Here is a 22,163-nt window from a genome sequence, read left to right as displayed (position 1 = left end):
GGCAGATCACTTGAGGTCAGGAGCTCAAGACCAGCCTGGCCAACATGGTGAAACCCCATCTCTACTAAAAATACAAAAATTAGCCGGGCATGGTGGCAGGCGCCTGTAATCCCACCTACTCGGGAGGCTGAGGCAGGAGAATCACTTGAACCTGGGAGCCAGAGGTTGCAGTGAGCTGAGATTGCGCCACAGCACTCCAGCCTGGGTGACAGAGTGAGACTCTATCTCAAAAAATAATAATAGTAAAATAAAATTAAAAGATAGTGAAAACACACAGAAAAGGTGAAAATATTTCCAAGTCATGAATCTGATGTATCTGATAAGAGAATTCTGTCTAGAACAACTAAAGAACTCTTACAACTCAATAATCTAAAAGCAGGTAATTCAATTAAAATATGAGCAAAAGATCTGAATAAAAATTTCTCCGAAAATGATACACAAATGGCCCATAAGCACACGAAAAGATGCTCAACATCATTAACCCCTAGGAAAATGCAAATCAAAACTCCAAGATGCCACTTCACACCCACCAGGATGACTATAATGGAAAAGACAGATAACGACAAGTGTTGGTGAGGATGTGGAGAAATTTGTACCCTCATACACTGCTACTGGGGATATAAAATAGTGCAGTTGCTTTGGAAGACAGTCCAGTGGTTCTTAAAAAGGATAAACTTAGAGTTATACGATCAAGCAATTTCCCTCTTAGGTATATACTCAAGAGAAATAAAAACACATGTCCATACAAAAACTTGTACATAAATGTTCACAGCAATGTTATTCGAAATAGCCAAAAGTAGAAACAATCTAGTTGTCCATCAACTGATGAATGAATACCTAAGATGTGGTATATACAAACACTGGAATTCTATTCAATAATAGAAATGAAGTACCATCACACGCTATAACATTAAAAACATTATGCTTTCTTTGTCAAAATTTTCTGTTAGGGAAAAAAAAAACAACATTATACTAAGTAAAAGAAGACCACATACTGCATGATTCCGTTCATATGAAATGTCCAGAACAGGCAAATCTCTAGAGGCAGAAAGCAGATTAGTGGTTGCCTAGGACTGGAGAGATGGGGAGAAATGGAGAGTACAGGGTTTCTTTTTAGGGTCATGAAAATATTCTAAAATTGTAGTGATGGTTACAACTCTATGAATATACTAAAAACCACTGAGTTGTATTATTTTAAATGGGTGACTTTGTATGGTATGTGAATTATATCTTAATTCTCAATAAAGCTATAAAGAAAAAAAACCATGGGAGATCACTACACCCAACAAATTGGCTGATATGAAAACTCTGACAATAACAAATGTTGAGGAGAATACAAACAAAAGAAAACTCTAATCAGATTGTCAGTAAAGTACAAATTGGTAACCTTTTTGGAAAGAGTTTAGTATATTATGTACTAAAGTTAAAGATGCACAAAACATATTCTATGACAATTCTACTCCTAGAAATGCATACTTATGTGCACCAGTATACAGAAATTCATAGGGGTTAATTTCAAAGCAGATTTATAATAGCCCAAAACAATAACCTAAATGGCCATCAGTAATGGAATAGTGTGACTATCATAAAATAAAATATTTTATAACCGTAAAAATGAATAAATTAGAGCTACATCCAATAATATGTATTATCTTAAAACTGATTTTGAACAAAATATGCAAGGCCTAAAAGAATATATACAGTATGACTCCAAATATAGTATTCGGATATAGGCAAAACTAAATCACGTTGTTTACAAATGTATACATGAGTGGAAAGAGTATAAAGAAAAACAAGGGAGTGATTACCATAAGTCAGGACAGGGATTTTCTTGAGAGAGAATGGGAGGAAATGCAGTCAGGAAGGCACACAGGGAGAACTTTTAGGTTAGGATGACAGTATTTTGTGTTCCTTAATCTGGGTGGTGGTTATATGAATGTCCATTTTAAATTTATTCATTATATCTCACATTTGTTTTATATGCTTTTTCTGTATCTATTTCTCAATCTTAAAGGTTTACAAAGAAAGTTCAAGTCTTTCAAAAATAGCTATTAGAAGCACAAGATACTGCAAACCAAACAGAGGCACTGGTATCTTTTTCCCAGTGGATCAGTTAAATACATATCAATATGAACTTAGAAATGAGGTGATAGGAAAGTAGATAAGACATGATATGGAAAAAAATTTTTTTAAAAAAAGGGCTGGGCATGGTGGTTCATGCCTGTAATCCCAGCAGTTTGGAAGGCCAAGGCAGGAGGATTGCTTGAGCCCAGGGGTTCAAGACCAGCCTGAGCAACACAGTAAGCCCCCATCTTTACAAAAAAAAAAATTAGTCAGGTTTGATGGTGCACACCTGTAGTCCCAGGTCCTTGGGAGGCTGAGGTGGGAGGATCACTTGAGCCCAGGAGGTCGAGGCTGCAATGAGCCGTGATCACACCACTGCACTCCAGCCTGATAGCAAGAGACAGCAAGACTCTTGTCTCAAAGAGAAAGGGACAGATCCTTGAGTATAAATTGGGTTTGAATTTATTATAGAAGGAGGTTCCTAGTCACCAAGTGCATCGATCCCAACCAAGACAGAGCCATACAGAGCAGCAAGAAAGTCCCAAGCTGACTCCAAGTACAAGTTCACATGGTAAGTGCCTATGAGTTTGGTTATAAAGAACTAGTCCTAACTTTTTTTCTCATTAAATAGACACTTGAGGTGAATGATCATCTAAGAGCTCTACATATTATCCCATCATCATCTATTGTTGCTACAGAACTGTCAGCTATGGAAAGGTACTGAATCATCTATCCACAAGAGTAACATTACAAATGCGATGTTCCAACAGCTTTAATCATCAGATATTTGCTTGAGTTTTACCTAACCATGTATAAGAAGAAAATATTGACTTTAAAACTAACCTAATCAATGAATAAGCTTTTTTGAAAAAGAAATATTACACCAGAAAATATGACAAGACTAACAAAAGAAATAAAGGAATATTACATCAAACACTGATTAGTCTAAATGAGAAGACATCTGGACTAATAAAATACACATGAAAAAACTTAGCACAATTAGAAAGCAAGAGATGAATAGCCAAATGATTCAGGCTGAACATGCAGCTGATATATTAAGTTTAAGGTGTAAGAATGAGGGGTTGGGACAGCGATCCAATGAGTCTTGAAGAGTGGAGAGCATTCTAGATGAGGAGACTCTACAAAGGCCTCACAAGATTATCGTGATGAAGACAGCATTTCAGAGTATCTTGAAAGAAGAGGGAAGGGAATCGAAAAAAGTGAAACTACATGCCAGAGACCAAGGAAATACCACTTATCACATAAGGTTAATAAGGAAATACTGCTTACCACACAAGAAGTGATAAATACTAGGACTAAGATATGGAGGAGAATGAAAACAGAAAGGGGTTAATCCTAGAGACTAGGTTAATCTCTACGATTAACCCCTACGGAGAAACTATACAAGGCAAGCAAATTGCAAAGAATCATACAGCTCCAATGAATGCAAATCTGGGCATAAATGAAGATGATAACACTACTGAAGGTTAAGAGAAGGGGAATCAGTTTGAGAACTGAATGGTCAACTTCTGGTATAGTCAATAAATCAAGAAAATTGTCCATTATACCTTTACACAAAAATGAAATGACCGTCTTGACCTATTCTTTAAGCATATTATTCTGAGAAATAACATTACCAAGTAAATTCAACTCCATTCTAGGCACACAGGAAGAAATGTTTATTATACGTAATAATGACTGCTGAAGAAAATCTGTAGCCTTTCTTAGAAATTGGCAAAGACTTTCTTCTTGACCAAACTCCAGCCGGGCTTCTTTGAGCTCTCTTCTGGACTAGGCCTCAAACTTGGCCAATAAATACTTGAACAGACACTAACATAGTTTCTAACAGCTCAAGGCCACATCCCCAGGATGACCCCCGCCCCTCTTGAAATGTTTGCCTGGGAAAACTCCAGAAGAATGTACTGGTGGTTCTGCCTTCTGCTTTTTAAGCTCCCCACCCCCACCCTTTACAACCCCAGGTCACCTCCATAGTAATTGGAATGGAGCTTAGCTCTTCCACCTGTCAGTAGTTACTGAATCAAACCTGTCTCCATTGCTCTAATGTCTGGCTGTGTTTATCCTGGACTAAATCACATTCAAAACAGTAATGAACCTAAAATGATCATGAACTTCATTATGAACCATGTAATTTATGACTGAAGCTTTTTATATATCAGAAATATTATAAAGGATCAAGAATTTTAAATCCATAAAAAGTCTGTTCTCTGTAATATCTGGATGAAGTCAATAGGGAAATCACTAGATTACTCCTTAAGATCCCTCTGCCCCTCAGTCTCATCACAAGAAAAAGTTTACCTGTATTTACTCACCAAGCTTTGACAATTCCATCTTCTTTTTAGACCAGGTATAATATTGTAAGAGCCCTTTATAGGCCTGAATAAGGTTGATTAATATTTCCCGGGAAGACGTATTTTCACCATGTCTCCATGTCTCTGCCTCACTCAGATTTCTCTTAGCATCTTTAAGCATTCCATGATGCAGAAGGTATAATGCATGTTGTAAGGAGATCTGCAAAAATAATAAGGGCACGCTGCCATTTAAGCCATTAGATAACCATTAGTCAAAAAGCTCAGTAAATATATAATACATGCTGGGCAAAGACCTTGGTAGGATACAAATAACATGACATTGAAAATTTTGATGTTGGGTACAATCTGGCAAAGAAGTAAGACATAGGAAACAACACTATGTAAATATGAGCTAAATTATGTAAACTTACAAACAAAAGACAGTGTGATATAGTGGTAAAAAAAGAGGATTTGAAGATGGAGTGTCTTGGTTCATACACCACTTAAAAACTAAATAAACCTGGGTAAATTATTCACTCTTTGTGAGTCTCATTTGTTTTACGGAACATTACTGCCCCTTCAGAAGGGTGTTTTCAAGATTAAATGAGATAATACTTGCAAATCTCCTAATAGTTTGGCTCATAGCAGACATTCAACAAATATTACTATTTTATACATGTTATATAAGCTTAGAGAAAATATCTTAATAACGGATGTTTAAAAATGGCTTCAGTTCAGATGGAAAGGAAAGTATATCCCTGATACAGGAGAAGCAGGAAGAAAAATTATACAAAGAATGAGTATTACAAGAAGGGAAGACATTAAAGAGGAGAATAATGAGAACTACAATGAATCATATGGGTAGAGCCAAAGTACTGCAATAATTTGTCAACTGGCCTCTCCATTCCTGCCTCCCTACAATCCATCTTTCAAGTGGCTACCAAAGAAATCTCATCTTGTTAGTCATTTGCTAAACTCCTTCAATGGCTCCCACTGACTACAGAATTAAAATCCAAGTTCCTTGGGTATGGCACACAGGGCCCAGCCTACTTCCCCCGACCTCTACCCAAGTGATTTTTAGAGTAACTAAACTATTGGATGTAGGGCTTTTAAACTCTTTATAACCCCTGCCATGCAGGGCTGCCCTTTCCCCTAATCTGCCTAGTGAATGGCCGATTGCTTTTGCAAACTTATCTCAAGTATCACTTTCATTCTTTTCCTGATTTCCCCTACCCATTAAATCCTAACCCTCTCTAGTTCCAGAGAACTGGCCATTTTCTCCTTCATCTTCTCACTATATGTTGCATTTCTACTATGGTACCCATAACACTTCATTCCATTTACATGATCTTCCTCTACTATAAGAACCATGTCTAGCACATTGCGTGGTAAGCGGCAATAAGTGTTTTTAAAATTATTAACAACAAAAAAATGTTTTATTATCTATCCTAATTATCACTCTCAGACTCTTATTGAGAAATGAGGTTCCCTTTCAGTTTCTTTACTTCAATTGAGTAGATTCTATGAGCCAAAAGGGACCTAACCAACAGTTTAAACTTCACACTCCCTCCCCAATCAAATGGCTATCCAGTTTAGACCTGAAAAAAGAGACGTAGAGCACACATCAGGGTAGGCCATTCCCATTTCCAATTGTTAAGTTAGAAAGCTTTTTCTTAAGTAGAACCGTAAACTGCCCCCATTTAATTTCCACTCACAGTATACCTGGTCTACCAGAGAACAAAATCATAAGAGCATCTGGCACATAAGTAGACACTCAAAACATTTTTTTAAAGCAAAGCATTTACAAACCTGTATTGAAAAAGTGCTCTTTGAGACAAAAACATAGAGAGGGAGATATAATATTTTGAAAATGTCTCAATCTTTTTGGATAAGACTTTTACAAAAGAATATATGAATTTGGAGGTGAAGATTCCACCTAAATATTAGGAGTATTAAAATATTTTCACATATTTAAATTCCCAACTTGTTTAGCTCTTTCCTTTTCTAAACACCAACTCTAAGCTCAAGTGACTTCAGCAGACGTTTTAGAATTTGGCCAATCATCATACCACTGCAATCTCTGAATAACTGGTTTTGGCAGCCAAAAGAAATATACAAAGAAAAGGAATTTTTAGTCAGAGAACACAGGAGGTGCCTGAAAATCAAGAAGTAAATGGTTCTCATAATGCTGTCTTCTTTCAGTTTCTCTTATTTATCCAGATGTCTTATCCTTGTCCCACATTTTTTAGGTTAACTACCTTATCACTGACACAAGCAATTAAAAAAAAAAAAAGAATACTGCAAGTGTAAATTCACAAAGCCCATATTCTCACCTTTAAATAATTCATGACGCCAATATTTTTCATCCGGTCAGCAAAAGTATTGAAAGTCTCCATGTTGCTTTTGGGATGATAAAATAGAATTTCACTTCCGAGCTTCCAAATAATCTGTCAAAGCAGAAATTACTGCCAAAATGTAAAATTTTTGCCTTAACCAATTTCTGTCTAAGATACTGTTTTCCTGATTACAACATTAATAACCTGTGATTCCTTTTCCTAGAGACCACTACCGTCAGCATTTTACTCTACTTTGCCATGTAAAATTAATACTACTTCCTTATGTGATAAAATAGTTTTAACCTTTCAAATTTCTGTTAAAATATCAGATAGTATAATATCATCATTATTAATTTAGCAGTTTAAAGAAAGTAGGCAGTTAAGATACATATTTAATATAAAATGTTTAACTGGCATGGAAGAAAGAATATTAAAGTCAGAAAATTTGGGTTCTAATAATATTGGCTTCCTCATTGGTCTCAGCCTCATCTTCATCATCTGCAAAATGAGGGCAACAAACTACATATTTCCTGAGAGCCCATCAAATTCTACAACTATTGACTACATTTATTCTATATTTAGAATGCCAATTTAAGAATTTTCATTAGCTATGGACAAATCTTAATAAAAAAAAAATTTTATCCTCAGATCACCAAAACTTTGGGGGCAGAACTTGGAGCTCTTTTTTCATGAGAGCAAATCTCTATTTCTCTAACCTCAGTTTAAAGTACATCGATAATACCAACTTCAAAGTAAATTAAACTGAACTGTAAATCAATTATTTCTATGAACACACATATTGGTTATATGTGGATACACATACTATCACTGCTATAGTTACATATGATACACATATTATCATTTGGTATAATGATCCTCATCTTCCCAACTCAGAGATATCAAGATTTCATTTGTAGAATATCACAATGTAGTATTTGGGAGCTTAAAGAAAACCTGGGTCTTGGATCACCTACCACCAGGGATGGGTAAATGCAAGGGGGAAAAAAAAGCAGGGAAAAATAAAAAAAGAAAACTTTGAGATTATTATAGCTATTCTCACCACCAGTATACACAATAATTACATAGGACACCTGTTAAAAATAGATATTCTGGGCCAGGCACGGTGGCTTATGCCTGTAATCCCAGGATTTTGGGAGGCCGAGGCAGGCGGATCACGAGGTCAGGAGATCAAGACCATCCTGGCTAACACGGTGAAACCCCGTCTCTACTGAAAATACAAAAAATTAGCCGGGCGTCGTGGAGGGAGGCGGAGCTTGCAGGGAGCCGAGATCGTGCCACTGCACTCCAGCCTGGGTGACAGAGTGAGTGAGACTCCATCTCAAAAAAAAAAAAAAAAAAAAGATACTCTGACTCAATAGGACAGGGGTGGAGTAAAGGAATTTATACTTTGAATGAAAGCCCTAGGTGATCCAAATAGAGCCAAAGAAGTGCTCAGAAACCACTGATCCAATTCCTTCATTTTACAAAACAAAATCTGGACAACAAGAGGCTGTAACATCTCCATTGTTTTACAGGTGTATGTAACTTAAGTCCATAAATTAAATTTTCAATGAATGGTTAAACTTTTTTTTCAGCTTTTTTTTTTTTTTGCTCTAGAAGATAACTAATTGATGCAATGGTGACTGTGTTAGTAAAACCTATGAGACGCTCATGTCAAGCTATTTGTGGGTACACTGTCTTTTACTGAAGAAATTTAGCAGTATATGCCAGGCACTGTTTTAATCCTGCCCTGTGAAATTTACATTCTATGTAGAGAGACAAACAATAACCAAGAAATAAAATTAAATTGTCAAGTGTTGGGGAAAAGAATGGAGCAGGATAAGGAGATCAGGAGTGCCATTCAGAAAGTACAGGTTGCAGGTGGAGTAAGGCAATTGCAATTTTAAATAGTCAAGGTAGGCCTCATTGAAAAGGGGCCTTGAAGGAGGGTAGCTATAGTGATAGCTGGAGAAATAGCTTTCCAAGAACGGGTTAAGGCAAAGGCAATCAGTCAGGAATATGCCTGGCCCATTCAAGTAAGAACAAGGAGACCAGTGAGGATGGAAAAGAAAAATCAAGCAGGAGAGTACAGGTTGAGTATCCCTTATCTGAAATCGTTGGAACCAGAAATGTTTCAGATTTGAAATTTTTTTGGCTTTTTAAACATTTGTATATACAGAATGAGACTTGGGATAGGACTAAAGGCTAAACATGAAATTCACTTATGTTTCATATATACCTATACACATAGCCTGAAGGTAATTTTATACAATATTCTTAAAATTTTGTGCATGAAACAAAATTTGTATACATTGAACCATCAGAAAGCAAAGGTGTCACTATCTCATGTCAGTACTCAAAAAGCTTTGAAGCATTCTGGTTTTCACATTTTTGAATTCGGAATGCTCCACCTGTTTCAGGAGATGAAGTCAGAGAGGTCAAACAAGGAAAGGGAGTGAGCAGATCACATAGGAATTTACAGGCAATTATGACTTTGGCTTTTACTGAATGAAATGGAAAGCTATTACAGTGTTTTCAGCAGAGGAGTGACATGATCTGGTATGTTTTAAAAAGCTCACTCTGAATCATTAGTCATTAGAGAAATGCAAATCATAACCAGGATGATGCCACTTCACAACCACAAGGATGACTATTATCAGTAAGACAGGACAACAACAAAATATTGGCAAGGACTGGAGAAATTAGAAGCCTCAGATATTGCTGGTGAGAATATAAATGGTATGGCCACTTTGGAAAACAGTCTGGCAGTTCCTCAAGAGGCTAAACATAGTGTTACCATATGACCAGCAATTCCACTCCCAGGTGTAGACCCAGGAGAAATTAAAAAAAAAGTCCACACAAAAACCTGTACACAAATGTTCGCAGAAGCATTATTTCCAATAACCGAAAAGCAAAAACAACCTAAGTGTCTAACAACTGATAAATGGACAAATAAAACATGCTATTTCCATATGACAGATTATTTGGCAATAAAAGTAATGAAGTACTTATACATGCTACAACATGGATAAACCATGAAAACATTATGCCAAGTGAAAGAAACCATTTACAAAAGGCCACATATTGTACAAAACCACTTATATGAAATGTCCAGAATAGAAAATAGATTAGGCTGGGCATAGTGGCTCACGCTTGCAATACCAGCACTTTGGGGAGGCCGAGATGGACAGATCACTTGAGGCCAGGAGTTCAAGACCTGCCTGGCCAACAGAGTGAAACCCTGTCTCCACTAAAAATACGAAAAACTAGCTAGGTGTGGTGGTGCATGCCTGTAATCCCAGCCACCCAAGAGGCTGAGGTACAAGAATCACTTGAACACAGGAGCTGGAGGTTGCAGTGAGCAGAGATCATGCCACTGCACTCCAGCCTGGGCGACAGAGCAAGACTCTGTTTCAAAAGAAAAAGAAAGTAATAGATTAGTGGCTGCCAGTGTCTGGCAGCTGTGAGGAGGAATGGGGAAAGACTGCAAGTGGGTACAGGGTTTTGGTTTCATGGGAGGAAAAAAAGGTTCTAAATTTAGAGTGTGGTAATGGTTGGTTGCACAACTCTGTAAATGTATGAAAATACATTGAATTGTTCAATTTAAGTGGGTGATGGTGTATTAACAACGTCTAGATAAAACTAAAAAAAAAAGGATCACTCTAGTTGGAAAAAGAGAACAACCCTTTCAAGTTTTGCTAAAAGAGAGTAAAACAATGAAGCATAGTCTATGGGGGAAGTTTGGGTCAAGAGATGATTTTAAGATAGAATAGGCTGGGCGTGGTGACTCACACCTATAATCCCAGCACTTTGGGAGGCCGAGGCAGGTGGATCACGAGGTCAAGAGATTGAGACCATCCTGGCCAACATGGTGAAACCCCGTCTCTGCTAAAACACAAAAAGTTAGCCGGGCGTGGTGGTGTGTGCCTGTAGTCCGAGCTACTCGGGAGGCTGAGGCAGGGGAATCACTTGAACCCAGGAGGTGGAGACTGCAGTGAGCTGAGATCGCGCTACTTCACTCCAGCCTGGCGACAGACCAAGACTCCATCTCAAAAAAAAAAAAAAAAAAAAAAGATAGAATAACAAAATTTTTACATGATGATGGGAAATATCCATAAAGAGGGGGGAAAACGAAGAATTATTGGAATGAACATTTTAGTCTCCTTTAAAATAAGAGGTAAAAAGAAGTGTGCAAAAAAGGTCCCAATACAAACTCTCCACTCAAAAGTAGTTTTATTAGCTTTTAGCAAAATCACTGAGATTCTGTAAAAGCTACTGTAGGTGAAGCTGGAGGCATAAACTTCTGGGAATGTATCATTTCTTCCAGCAAACTCAAACTTTATTTACCTCAGGTGCAGCCTGCCTTTTGTAGCTATCTGAATCTTCCAAGGTCTGAAAATAACTGTACATGTATTCTGCAGCTTGCTGCCATTGGTGCTTCAGCAGAGCTTCTTGGATAAAACTTAAACAAGCACTTGTTGTCTGAGCAAAATCCTTCTTCCTTTTCCCTCCAATGGCTATAAAAATGAAAAAGACGACAGTTTTTATCACAGTGGCTCCAGTTCAACTATTCAAAAAACTTACTTCTCATAAGAAGTTTTAACAAGTAAACAGTAGGCACTACTTGACCCAGCCCATTCCCAGTATCAAAGCCAGCTTCACTTGAAACAAACCCTTCTACATTATATTAATTATTTTTAGCAGATAAAAACATATCTAATTTGATGTTTTGGGGCTACTAGAGTCACCAGATCCTTTAAATCTGATTCAATCATCCTTTCATCCTTGTACTAAATAATTTGGGGAGAATCTCTCAAACAGGCCCCCAAAAGCATAGTCCCAGGTATTTAGAATGGGTAAAATACCAGGGTCATTCTAGGCAAACATGGTCTTTATTACCTACCCATGTTCTGCAAACTCCAAGTGGGCTTTTATTTTTTAAGGACCAAATTCCTAGTAACTCAATGATATTATACACAAATGAGATTAAAACAGTTGCAAAAATTGGCATTTATATCTCTAAAGTATTGGCAATCCCAATGTTAAGAACATTTAGGCTTAGATACAGCGCTATTATATGAATGACTAGTTACATTGCTACATCTTCTTATCTTCCCACATAACTATGAGACCCCTCTAGTCCAGCTGGGTAATTGTACCCCAGTAAGTACACAAAGACCAACAGGTACTTTACAAAGATATTTTTAAAACAATTAACTTGCAGATATTTGATTTCCTTACATACTCTTTCCACAAGTTAATCTCCTAGACAGCTGTGCCTACATAGTCAAAGCTTCACAATCAAAATCATTACATACTATCTGAAGGTGAAAATACAGGTGTTGAAAAAGTAAATAACTCTAACATCTCCTTTTGCAAATTAGGCGATTCCCAATTCTTTGCTCATCAAAGCTGCAGAACAACGTAATTTTTTACAATAAATCATTATGCAATTTTTCATCAATAATTTAGAAAAAATTCAAGGACCTGATACATGGCTATAATTAAACTCCATTCACTGCCGTCTACTTACTTATGTGACTAAGGTTTCTCAGAATTTATGTCAATTAAAAAAATATAGCAGAATCAATGCTAAATGTTTTCTCATTCTAGAAATACATAAAAGTCACCCACAAATACATAAAACATTGGGGAAAAGTTTTAGATAACTTTATTAAAAAAAAAAAAAAAAAGAGTCTTGCTCTGTCACTCAGGCTGTACCGCACTAGCACAATCATAGCTCACTGTAGCCTTGACCTCCTGGGTTCAAGTGATCCTTCCTTTTGGCCTCCCAAAGTGCTGGGATTATGAGCATGAGCCACCACACCTGGCCAACAACACTTTTAATACATATGTTATATTGATCAGCTGTGTACAGCTATTAATGATAGCAATGTCTCAACCTAGAAAAAGTTTTAATTCTTAAAACTTACAGGATATAAACAAAAAAAAGTATAAATGTTGATACACACTTTTATTGCAAGAAGTACAACAAAAAGGAACATAAAATTTCCATCTATTAAAAGCTTTTTCATAACTTTTTTTAAATGGATAATGCAAGATATTAAAACCCTATGCCATTCCTATGCTACTTGGACTCCATCACATATAAAGTAATATATATTCATTTAAAAATACCAATGTGCTGGAAATTATATCTCTTGCAAATATTAAACATACAATAAAATTTTTTCAGATGATTCCTTAAAACTGTGCAAGGTAGTACTCAATTTTTCAGAAAAAAGTAGGGAATACAAAAGTGAAAAGTTTGAAGACTACTGTGCTAGACCAGTGTTCTCAGACTTTTCAATGTACATACAAATCACCTGGGGACCTGCCCTTGCTACTCAATGTGGTCCTGGCATGCAGCAGAAGTATCACCTGGAATCTCATTACAACTACAGAGTACTATGCCCAGCTCTCTGAATCAGAAGCTACATTTTATAAGATCTACACCAAAGCTGCTCAGCATCAGTGGCAATACCAGCCAGCTAGCCTACGAAACTGACAAAACACCTCGTCCTTAAAACATCCTTTACCTAAAGGAGAGAACTGTTCTCAGGCTAAGCTCCCTTCTATCACTCAAGCTTTCACAACTGAGATTATAAATCGACTTTAGATAACTATACCTAAATGCTGGGAAAATACTTTTGTCTTCCAACCTAGCCTAGTTACCTCAAGAAAAGTTCCCTCTCATTTCATTCTTTAATGAGCAAAGGATAGTCTTACTTGATCCTGATGACTTTAAGTAAAAAAAAATTGTCAAGGAAAACACATTTTTACATGGAATAGAGATGTACAATAAAGAACTAGTGTCATCAACCTAACTTCTAATATGCTACTCAAAGAATCTGGAAACTTATCAATCTGTCAACAAATATTTTTTGGGCACCACTGTGTGCCAAGCACTATTGCAGGTACTCATCACACAGCTTCAATCCAGACTGGCCCCGTCTTCAAAGTTTTTATTCTAAGGGGGTTGCTGGGCATGCCCTTCAAAATGCCAAAAGATATCTACCAGCATAAAAAATAAATACAGTAATTGTTAGGCAATTTTGTTTTCCTATTATGGTTAACTACCAGCACAATGTCAATATTAATTGCAAGTATTTTCTCATTGCAGACCAAAAGTATTTTGGGTTTAACAAGCTATCCATGACATATAAAATATTCCTAAGCATGTAAATTTTGGCCTTTGGTCTTAAACCTGTCTGCTTGCAGACTGACTCAGACTTTCTATAGAACACTGGTAACAGAAACATACCCAAGTATGACTTAACTATAGGAAATTTAAATTACTAGTTCCCTACCAGGGATACGGTAGCACTACCTCTGAAGTATCATTCATTCAAATCTGCCTTAAGCCATGTGCATTAATCTAGCAAAAATAAAATGAGGAGAGGAAAGGCACTATTATTTTTCAACACTCACTATGCATGAGATACTATGCTAGGTACTTTACATATATTGTCTCATTTTAAAAAATATAGTTCAGTGGTTAAAAGTGTAAGCTTTGAGATCAGACAAACCTGGATTTGACTCCTGATACCACTTAAGAGTTTAATGTCTTCAAGATTCAGTTTCCTCCTACCTAAACTGCCTAGCACAAAAATTTATTGAGAATTTACTGAGATCATTAAATGAGATGATACTTAGATCAAAAGAAAAAAATGGAAGCGAAATTTTAGGAGCCAAGGAATCTCTGTCAAGGGGAGAAAAGGCTGGGCAAAAAAACACATATTTAAGGGCAGTAAGTAAAATGCTGGTTCAAATGTAATCCCAGGACTATACCACTCAATATGCCAGCATACAGATAATAGCTTCTTTTATTTATACTTATATTAAATATATTCTTATAGGGAATTTATCCCATAGAAAAACATACTTGCATTTATATTAGATAAAAATGGGGGAAATTTTATCCCATAGAAAAACATGCTTGCATTTACATTAGATAAAAATGGGGGAAAATGCTCTTTTATCTAGGCTGGGTACAGTGGCTCACGCCTGTAATCCCACCACTTTGGGAGGCTGAGGAGGGCAGGTCACTTGAGGTCAAGAGTTCAAGAACAGCCTGCCCAACATGGTGAAACCCTGTCTCTACTAAAAATACGAAAACTAGCCAGGCGTGGTGGCAGGTACCTGTAATCTTAGCTACTCGGGAGGCTGAGTAGAATCGCTTGAACCTGGGAGGCAGAGGTTGCAGTAAGCCAAGATCTAGCCACTGCACTCCAGCGTGGGCAACAGAACAAGACTCTGTCTCAAAAAAAAAAAATCTATTACATGATCAATTCTATTTGAAATAATTTCAATGCAATTCAACAGCAACTTCTTGAACACTTCCTAGGCATGTTTTCCTCAATGGCAGAGACCATATCTTCATCTATGACTCCCCCATATTTAATCAATGCCAGAGATAAAAGTGCTCAGTAAGTATTACTGGAAAAAATGTGTATCTAGCATCATACAGACTATCTATTATTAATCCAAGGGCAAATAATTCTAAAAGAAAAAAGATTTTTTTTTGGCTTTTAGCCAAAAAACACTCCATATATTCCTCTTGAAAATTGAACCAGCCTGGTTATTCATTTTGTATCCATATTGAATCTTACCATCTCCTTACATTAAAGTTAAAATGGCTCAATGTTATTATTTTACTTACCCACAGTTTCTACGTATGTTTGAAGCCAAGGAAAATGCATTCCTGCACCACTGAGCACAGATGTTTCCACTTCTTCATCATCTGTCACAGGCCCTTTTAATTCTTCACTGAAATCACTCATACCTATTACAAGCTGAGATATCAGTTACTTTCTGTACATCTTAATCCACAGTCTTCTGAGTTGTACAGAAAAACAGCTATCTTTTTATCTAATAAATATAATTTGATCAGCAAAATGCATTATACCTGTCAGCTCTTTTAAAGTAAAAAATGAATTTAACTATGTCAGCAACAGCCAAAATGAATGATCTATTAAAGACCGAACCACTAATGTTTCAAGTCCATGTAAAGATAAATAAGATACTGCCCCTCTAATTTAAAAAATCTCAAGTCTAGACGAAGAAACGGCAAAACGTATAACAAAACAATATGAGAAGTACAATAAGAACAGTAGTAGCAGCTAATATTTATTAGGCCCTTACTATGCACCAGAAGTATAAATTATCTAATTTAATCCCCACAGCAATCCTGAGGTGGGTACTATTACTTTCTTCCATGTAAAGGTTGAAAAAACTGAAGGGCTTAGTGAAATGATGGAACCTGCCTAACATCACAAAAAAATGTGAGGACGATATTCTAGAAGACAGAACACCAAACTACTTGGCATGACTAGAATTCGGGGTGTGTGTGGAGGATGGGGTGCGGAAGGTGAGAAACGAACCTAGAAAAATCATCATAAGCCAAGCTGAGTTTGGACTTACTCCTAAAGATGCTCAGGGCCCCTTCCTCATTCCCCATATGAAATCGAGTATTAGTGCCCCTGATACTACCTCCCAAATTTCCCCTATTTCCCCTCTGCAATCCTACAGCACTATCCTAGTTCAAGACCCCTTCAAACAGTGCCTAGATTACTGCGTTAGCTTTCTAAATAATTACCCTGGCTCAGATTTTGCTTCTCTGCATTACACCCAGAGTAAACCCTCTAAAATCAAAGTATGTGGCTAGAAGTATGAATTATAAGTAACAACTGAATTTGAATCCGACCCATCATGTATTTTCAGGAGTAGTTACACAAATCCTCCCTTCCCAAATCCTCAAAAACCCAAATTGGTGACCTGCAGTTGCCACGGCAACCAAAGCTTCTCTATCCCCTTCTCTAGTTTTCAGACCCCAAGGGTTTCAGGTATTAGGAGGAAATATCAGGAGAACATGGATGAATCCTGACACACCCCTTCCCGTTCCATTTAAACGCAGGAACCACGGGCGATATCTGCGGCACTTACCCGCCTAAATTTAGTGCTCCTCAGTAAAGCTAAACTCAGTCTCCGACTCTGGACCACGTGAAGAAATTCCCACCGGAAGACGGGTTAGGAGAGCTTTATATGAGCAGGCGCAAAACCTGGTTTACGCATTCAGACAGCCCGCGGCCCAGCTCGTAGCTCCTCCTGCGGCAGCAGGCGTATTGTTGGCCTCGCCTCGACCCCGGAAGTGACTTCTGGAAGTGACCCAGGAAGTGACAGTGAACTGCCTCTCTCCGATTGGTTTTGCCCGAGTTTTATTTTTGTCTGTCTCAGCTAGAAAGTGGGAGACTTTCATTTAAAATGGAAATTGGAGCGAGGGGTCGGCGGCTGGGTGAAGGGAGCATTCAAAAGCGTAGAATGTCACTTTACCCGAGAAATTCACTACGATGGGCCATTGGTTCCTGCTCGGCTCGCAGGCGCACTGCACGAGTGGAGGCGTGGCTAGTGGCTGTGATGAGATAAATCCATGCATAGCCTTTTCATTGCGAGCTTGAAAGTTCTTTTCTATTACAGTTTTAGCTTTAGGTTTAATTGGTTCGACTGCCTTCTTCACAATTTGGGCGAGAATTTCTTTTGCCTTCTCAGCAAAAGTTCTGCGGACCCGTCTGGGTCAACTTTCATGAGGGACATTGAGACAAACAAATGAAATATTGGTCAAAGGTAAGATGGTTAAACCGTGTGAATTGAGAGACAGTTGAGGGGTTCTAGGGAAGATGACCCCGGAAAAGGACTGCAGGTCCATGGAAACGCAGTGTGCTTCTCCAATATTTGGAGGGCTGATCCGTGAAAGAAGGATCAGACAGACCCTTTTTCTTAGCAGCAGAGAACAGAACTAGGACTAATAAGTGAAAGGTAAAGAGAGGCTGCTTTCAAGTCACAGCAAGAAAGAATTTTGTCCACAAATGAGGATGCACAAATATAGCATAGGCTCCCCCAGGAATCACTGAGTTTCCTCCGTGTAGGTGAATAATTTGAGTAGAATCGGAGTATCGGAGAGGAAATTAAAGGGTCTAGTAAGAGTTTGAGGCCGGGCGCGGTGGCTCATGCCTGTAATCCCAGCACTTTGGAGGGCCGAGGCAGGCGGAAAGTTTGAGCTCAGGAGTTCGAAACCAGCCTAGTCAACATGATGAAACCCCGTCCCTACAAAAATAAAAAATAAAAAAATAAGCTGGGGTGATGATGCATGCCTCTAGTCCCAGCTACTCGGGAGGATGAGGTGGGAGGATCACCTGTGCCCAGGGAGGTCAAGGCTGCAGTGAGCTGTGATCACGCTACTGCACTCCAGCCTGGGCGACAGAATGAGAACCTCTAAAAAAAAATTTTGTACATGGATTCCTTAAAATGCTACAAATAGTTGATTCTATGTTGTCTTCATAAACAATATGCAGTACTTAAGGACTTGCAAGAAAAGTTCTTTCTGCTGCTCTGTCATTAGTTCTTGAGTCCTCACTCAAGCTTGTGCTCTAACTCTACAGGCAGGGCTAACATAAATTATGCGTAGTCCAGGAGACCACACACAAAATGACATACATAATCATTACTTTCTTGTCTAGAGGCTTAGTCTGACTACTTTTCTCCCATTGGCTTGAGGTGTAAATTCACCAAAAGCAGCCCAGAAATGATTTTACATGGCTAAAAGTTTATGTTCTCCCGAAAATGAGGAAGAGCTTTCTGATTTTCCTTGAAGTTCTCAAACAGGTCTAAGGAACAGTAGGAAACAATGGGAATAACTTAATGTGCCCTATCTACGCTTTTTCTTTCCCATGCTGCAATTCTGACAGAAAATGTGTTGGAGAGAAGAGATAAAAAAAAATCAACTAGATCACATCCAATAGCATAAACAAGCAGGAAGGAGGGAAGGTTGCCGTGGCAGGCACCTGTAGTCCCAGCTACTCCAGAGGCTGAGGCAGGAAGATCGCTGAGCTCAAAAGTTCAAAAGTTCAATTCCATCCTGGGCAACATAGCAAGACCATGTCTCAAAAAAAAGCATGACAAATATGAAAACATAAAGCATGCAAAAGACTTTTCTAGATTTCAATCTGTAAGAAAATATGTCCTAAGAAAAAGATGTTCTTACAATTGCTTTGTGCTACAGAGCAACTTAATATGGTGATGAATTATATTGTTTTTAAAGTTGATGAATTATGTTGTTTTTAAAGTTGCAAACTGTCATTTAAGGAGTATTATTTCCATGAACGCTTCCTGTGCAATCTATTAAAGAACAAACTTCACGCAGCCAAACAGTTGAAGAGACCTCATCATAAATAGACTATCCTGTATCACAGCTAACGAGAATAAAAAAGAAATGTGGCATGAAAGCATAAAAACAAAAACATCTCAGATAATAATATAGAGAAAACCAAAATACATGGGCTAGAATTCCACCCCAGGGACTGTATCCTCAAAGACACAGCTTTTTCTTCCTTTTTCTTTTTTTTTTCTTTTCATGTTTCAGTACTCTGAGCAGCTACAAAAAGAAGACCAGCCTATCCTGCTGGAGACAGTAGCCACGTGAAGAAAGAGCCCTTGGAGTATGAAAGACCACATGGAAAGAGAGGCCACATGGAACCAACAGTCAGCATCTTGGTTTCGGACATGTGAAGAAATTCATCTCAGACTGTGTATCCTAAATCAGGCACTTGCTGAATGCAACTACATGAGTGAGACCAGTTGACAACACATGGAGCAGACATGAGCTGTTCTCAGTGAGTCCTACACAAATTCCTGACTCACAAAATTGTGAGCAATAAAATGGTTGTTATTTTAAGCCACTGAAGTTTGCAGTGATTTCTTACATAGGAATAGATAAAATGAAACACAAACATTGATCATTTGCATCTTCTATCTTTTTTATGACTAGTCTTATTGGAAATTACCAGTTTATTTCTGCCATGGTTAGAAAACAAACTCTGAAATTTTGATACTTTAAAGTTTTTTTGAGACTTACTGTGCCCAGAATATAGTCTATCTTGGTAAATGTTCTGTGAGCACTAGACAAGAATATGTATTCTGGAGTTATTGAGCATTGTGTCCATCAATGTCAACGTGATTAAGGTGGTTAATAGTTTTCTTCAGATCTTCTATATTGTATTGATTGTTTTTTGTGTAGTGTTACTATTAATTATTGAGATAGGAGTGTAAACCTTAAACTATCGTTGTGAATTTGCCACTTCCTTTAGTTTTGTCAGCTTTTCTTTTGCATTTTTGAAGCTCTGTTATTGGGCATATAAACATTTATGGTTCTTGTGTCTTCCTGATGAATTGACCATTTTATCATTATGAAATGTCTTTATCGCTGATAATACTCCTTATCTTGAAGTCTAATTCATCCGATATTAGTATAGCCACTGCAGCCTTCCTAGCTTACTGTTTACTGGTATATCTTTATCTATCTTTTTACTTTCAACCTGTGTTTTTTAATATAATGTGCTTCTCTTATAGACAACAGATAGTTGAGTTTGTCTATCATTTTGCTATTTGTTTTCGATTTGTCCCATTTAGTTTTGTGTTCCTTTGTTCTTCACTTCCTGCTTTCTTTTGGGTTAATTAATGTTTTTGTATTTCATCTTAATTCCTCTGTTGGCTTTAACTGTATCTTTTTGCATTATTGCTTTACAGTGTTTTTGAGAATTATGATATACATTCTTAACTTATCACAGCCTTAGAGTTAAAATTATAATACTTCATGTAAAATAAAAGAGCCTTGCAATAGTAAAGTTCCACTTACCACCTCCCCAAGTCCTTTGTGCTTTGTTGTCATATATATCACATCTATAAACATTGTTATTTTTGCCTTAGTCATATGTATTTCAAAGAAATTAAGAGAAGAAAAGTATATATTACCTTTTATGTATTTACCTACATTTTGCTATTTCCAGTTCTTTTCATCCCTTCCTGTTTGTGGTGAATTATCTTTAATAGCTGTCAAAAAGTATTCACATTCTTGTATGTGCATGTTGCTTCTCCCTTTAAGAAATAGAATCGGCCAGGCATGGTGGCTCACGTCTGTAATCCCAGCACTTTGGGAGGTCAAGGCGGGTGGATCACAAGGTCAGGAGTTCAAGACCAGCCTGGACAACATGGTGAAACCCTGTCTCTACTAAAAATACAAAAAAGAAAAAATTCAGCTGGGCGTGGTTGCACATACCTGTAATCCCAGCTACTCAGGAGGCTGAGGCAGGAGAATCACTTGAACTTGAGAAGCAGAGGTTGCAGTGAGCCGAGATCGCGCCATTGCACTCCAGCGTGGGTGACAGAGCGAGACTCTGTCTCAAAAAAAAAAAAAAAAAAAAGAAATAAGAAATAAAGTCTGTGTTCCCACCCCTTGAATCTGGGCTGGTCTTTTAACTTTGATGAATAAAACATGGTGAAAATGATGTCATACCAATTCTAGTCCTAGCCCCTAAGAAGCCATACACCTTTGCTTTTATCCTCTAGAAATCTGGCCAACAAATAAGTAAGTTTAGGGTAGATTACTAAAGAATGAAAAACATTTCAGCCAACCATCCCAACCATTTCAGCCACACAGCTGAACTATCAGACATGTGAATTAAGCTAGTTTGGAAGTTCCAGCCCTGGCTAAGCATCCAGCTGAATGCAGCCACCTGAGTGACCCCAGCCAATAATATCCAGAGCAGGAGAATCATCCAGGTAAGCAAAGCTATAGAATAGGGAGAAATAATAAATGATTATTATTTTAAATTACTAAATATATTACATCAAAAGAATAACTAAAACATTACAGATTTCAGTTTCCATCTGGTATGTCATCGTCTTTCATCCTGAAGAATTTTTTTTAGCATTGCTTACACTGGAGGTCTATTGGTGTAGAATTTTCTGTTTTTATTTATCTGAAAATGTCTATTCTGCCTTCAGTTTTGAAGGATTTTTTTAGATATAGGATTCTGGATTGGCAGTTTTTGTCCATCAGCACTTTAAGCCCTCTAATGATTTTAACATCTTGTTTTTGATGAGAAGTCAGCTATCACTTTATTATTTTTGTCCGTGTGTAATGTATTATGTTTCTCAGACTGCCTGCAAAACTTTTCTTTCCCAGTACTTGGTTATTTGCAGTTTGACCATAATGTGTCTAGATGTGATTTTCTCTGTAATTAGACTATTTGATATTCACTGAGTTTCCTAGATTTGTCCATTTCTTTTATGATAATTTGGGATATTTTCAGCCATTATTGTCTTAAATATTTTTTTCTGTGCAATTATGCTTCTGCTCCCCTTCTGGGACTCCAATTATATGTATGTAAGACCACTGCATATTGATATGTACCAAGACTCGATTCATTTTTTTCCTGAGCTTTAGACTGAATACTTTTATATCATCAAATTAACTTTTTGTTGTTTTTGCAGTGTCCAAGCTACTGATAAGCCCATATTGTGAATTTTTAAATTCAAATTCTATACTTCTTAGTTCTTGAAATACATCTTTTTTAAAAAAAGGTTTTCATTTATATGCTGATATCCCCTGTTTATTATG

The 22,163-nt window shown here is 37.3% G+C and overlaps 1 protein-coding gene and 1 long non-coding RNA gene across 6 annotated transcripts in view; one reads left to right on the top strand and one right to left on the bottom strand.

The window, feature by feature from the left end:
• TAF1A (TATA-box binding protein associated factor, RNA polymerase I subunit A) overlaps positions 1-17,097 on the bottom strand; it is a 37,558-nt gene extending 20,461 nt beyond the window's left edge. Inside the window, exons 1-5 of one of the 5 annotated variants that reach the window (XM_054468060.2) lie at positions 16,655-17,097; positions 15,372-15,504; positions 11,057-11,226; positions 6,707-6,820; positions 4,395-4,593 (exon numbers count right to left, since the gene is read on the bottom strand). In XM_054468060.2, coding sequence (XP_054324035.1) covers positions 4,395-4,593; positions 6,707-6,820; positions 11,057-11,226; positions 15,372-15,492 — 604 coding nt within the window. In that variant the 5' untranslated portion in view covers positions 15,493-15,504; positions 16,655-17,097. Of the gene's footprint in view, positions 1-4,394; positions 4,594-6,706; positions 6,839-11,056; positions 11,227-15,371; positions 15,505-16,654 lie in introns of those variants that run through there. The other 4 variants (XM_054468068.2, XM_063647623.1, XM_063647512.1 and 1 more) reach the window with 4 other exon arrangements.
• LOC134737697 (uncharacterized) lies at positions 16,916-20,410 on the top strand. The gene is made up of 2 exons (XR_010122858.1): positions 16,916-17,332; positions 19,128-20,410. It is a non-coding gene; the product is annotated as an uncharacterized LOC134737697 (long non-coding RNA).
• The last annotated feature ends 1,753 nt before the right edge of the window (positions 20,411-22,163 follow it).

Source organism: Pongo pygmaeus, chromosome 1, assembly GCF_028885625.2.
Source record: "Pongo pygmaeus isolate AG05252 chromosome 1, NHGRI_mPonPyg2-v2.0_pri, whole genome shotgun sequence".
Classification (NCBI taxonomy): domain Eukaryota; kingdom Metazoa; phylum Chordata; class Mammalia; order Primates; family Hominidae; genus Pongo; species Pongo pygmaeus.
The sequence above is the reverse complement of the archived record's forward strand: the minus strand, read 5'-3'. Positions and strand labels throughout refer to the sequence as shown.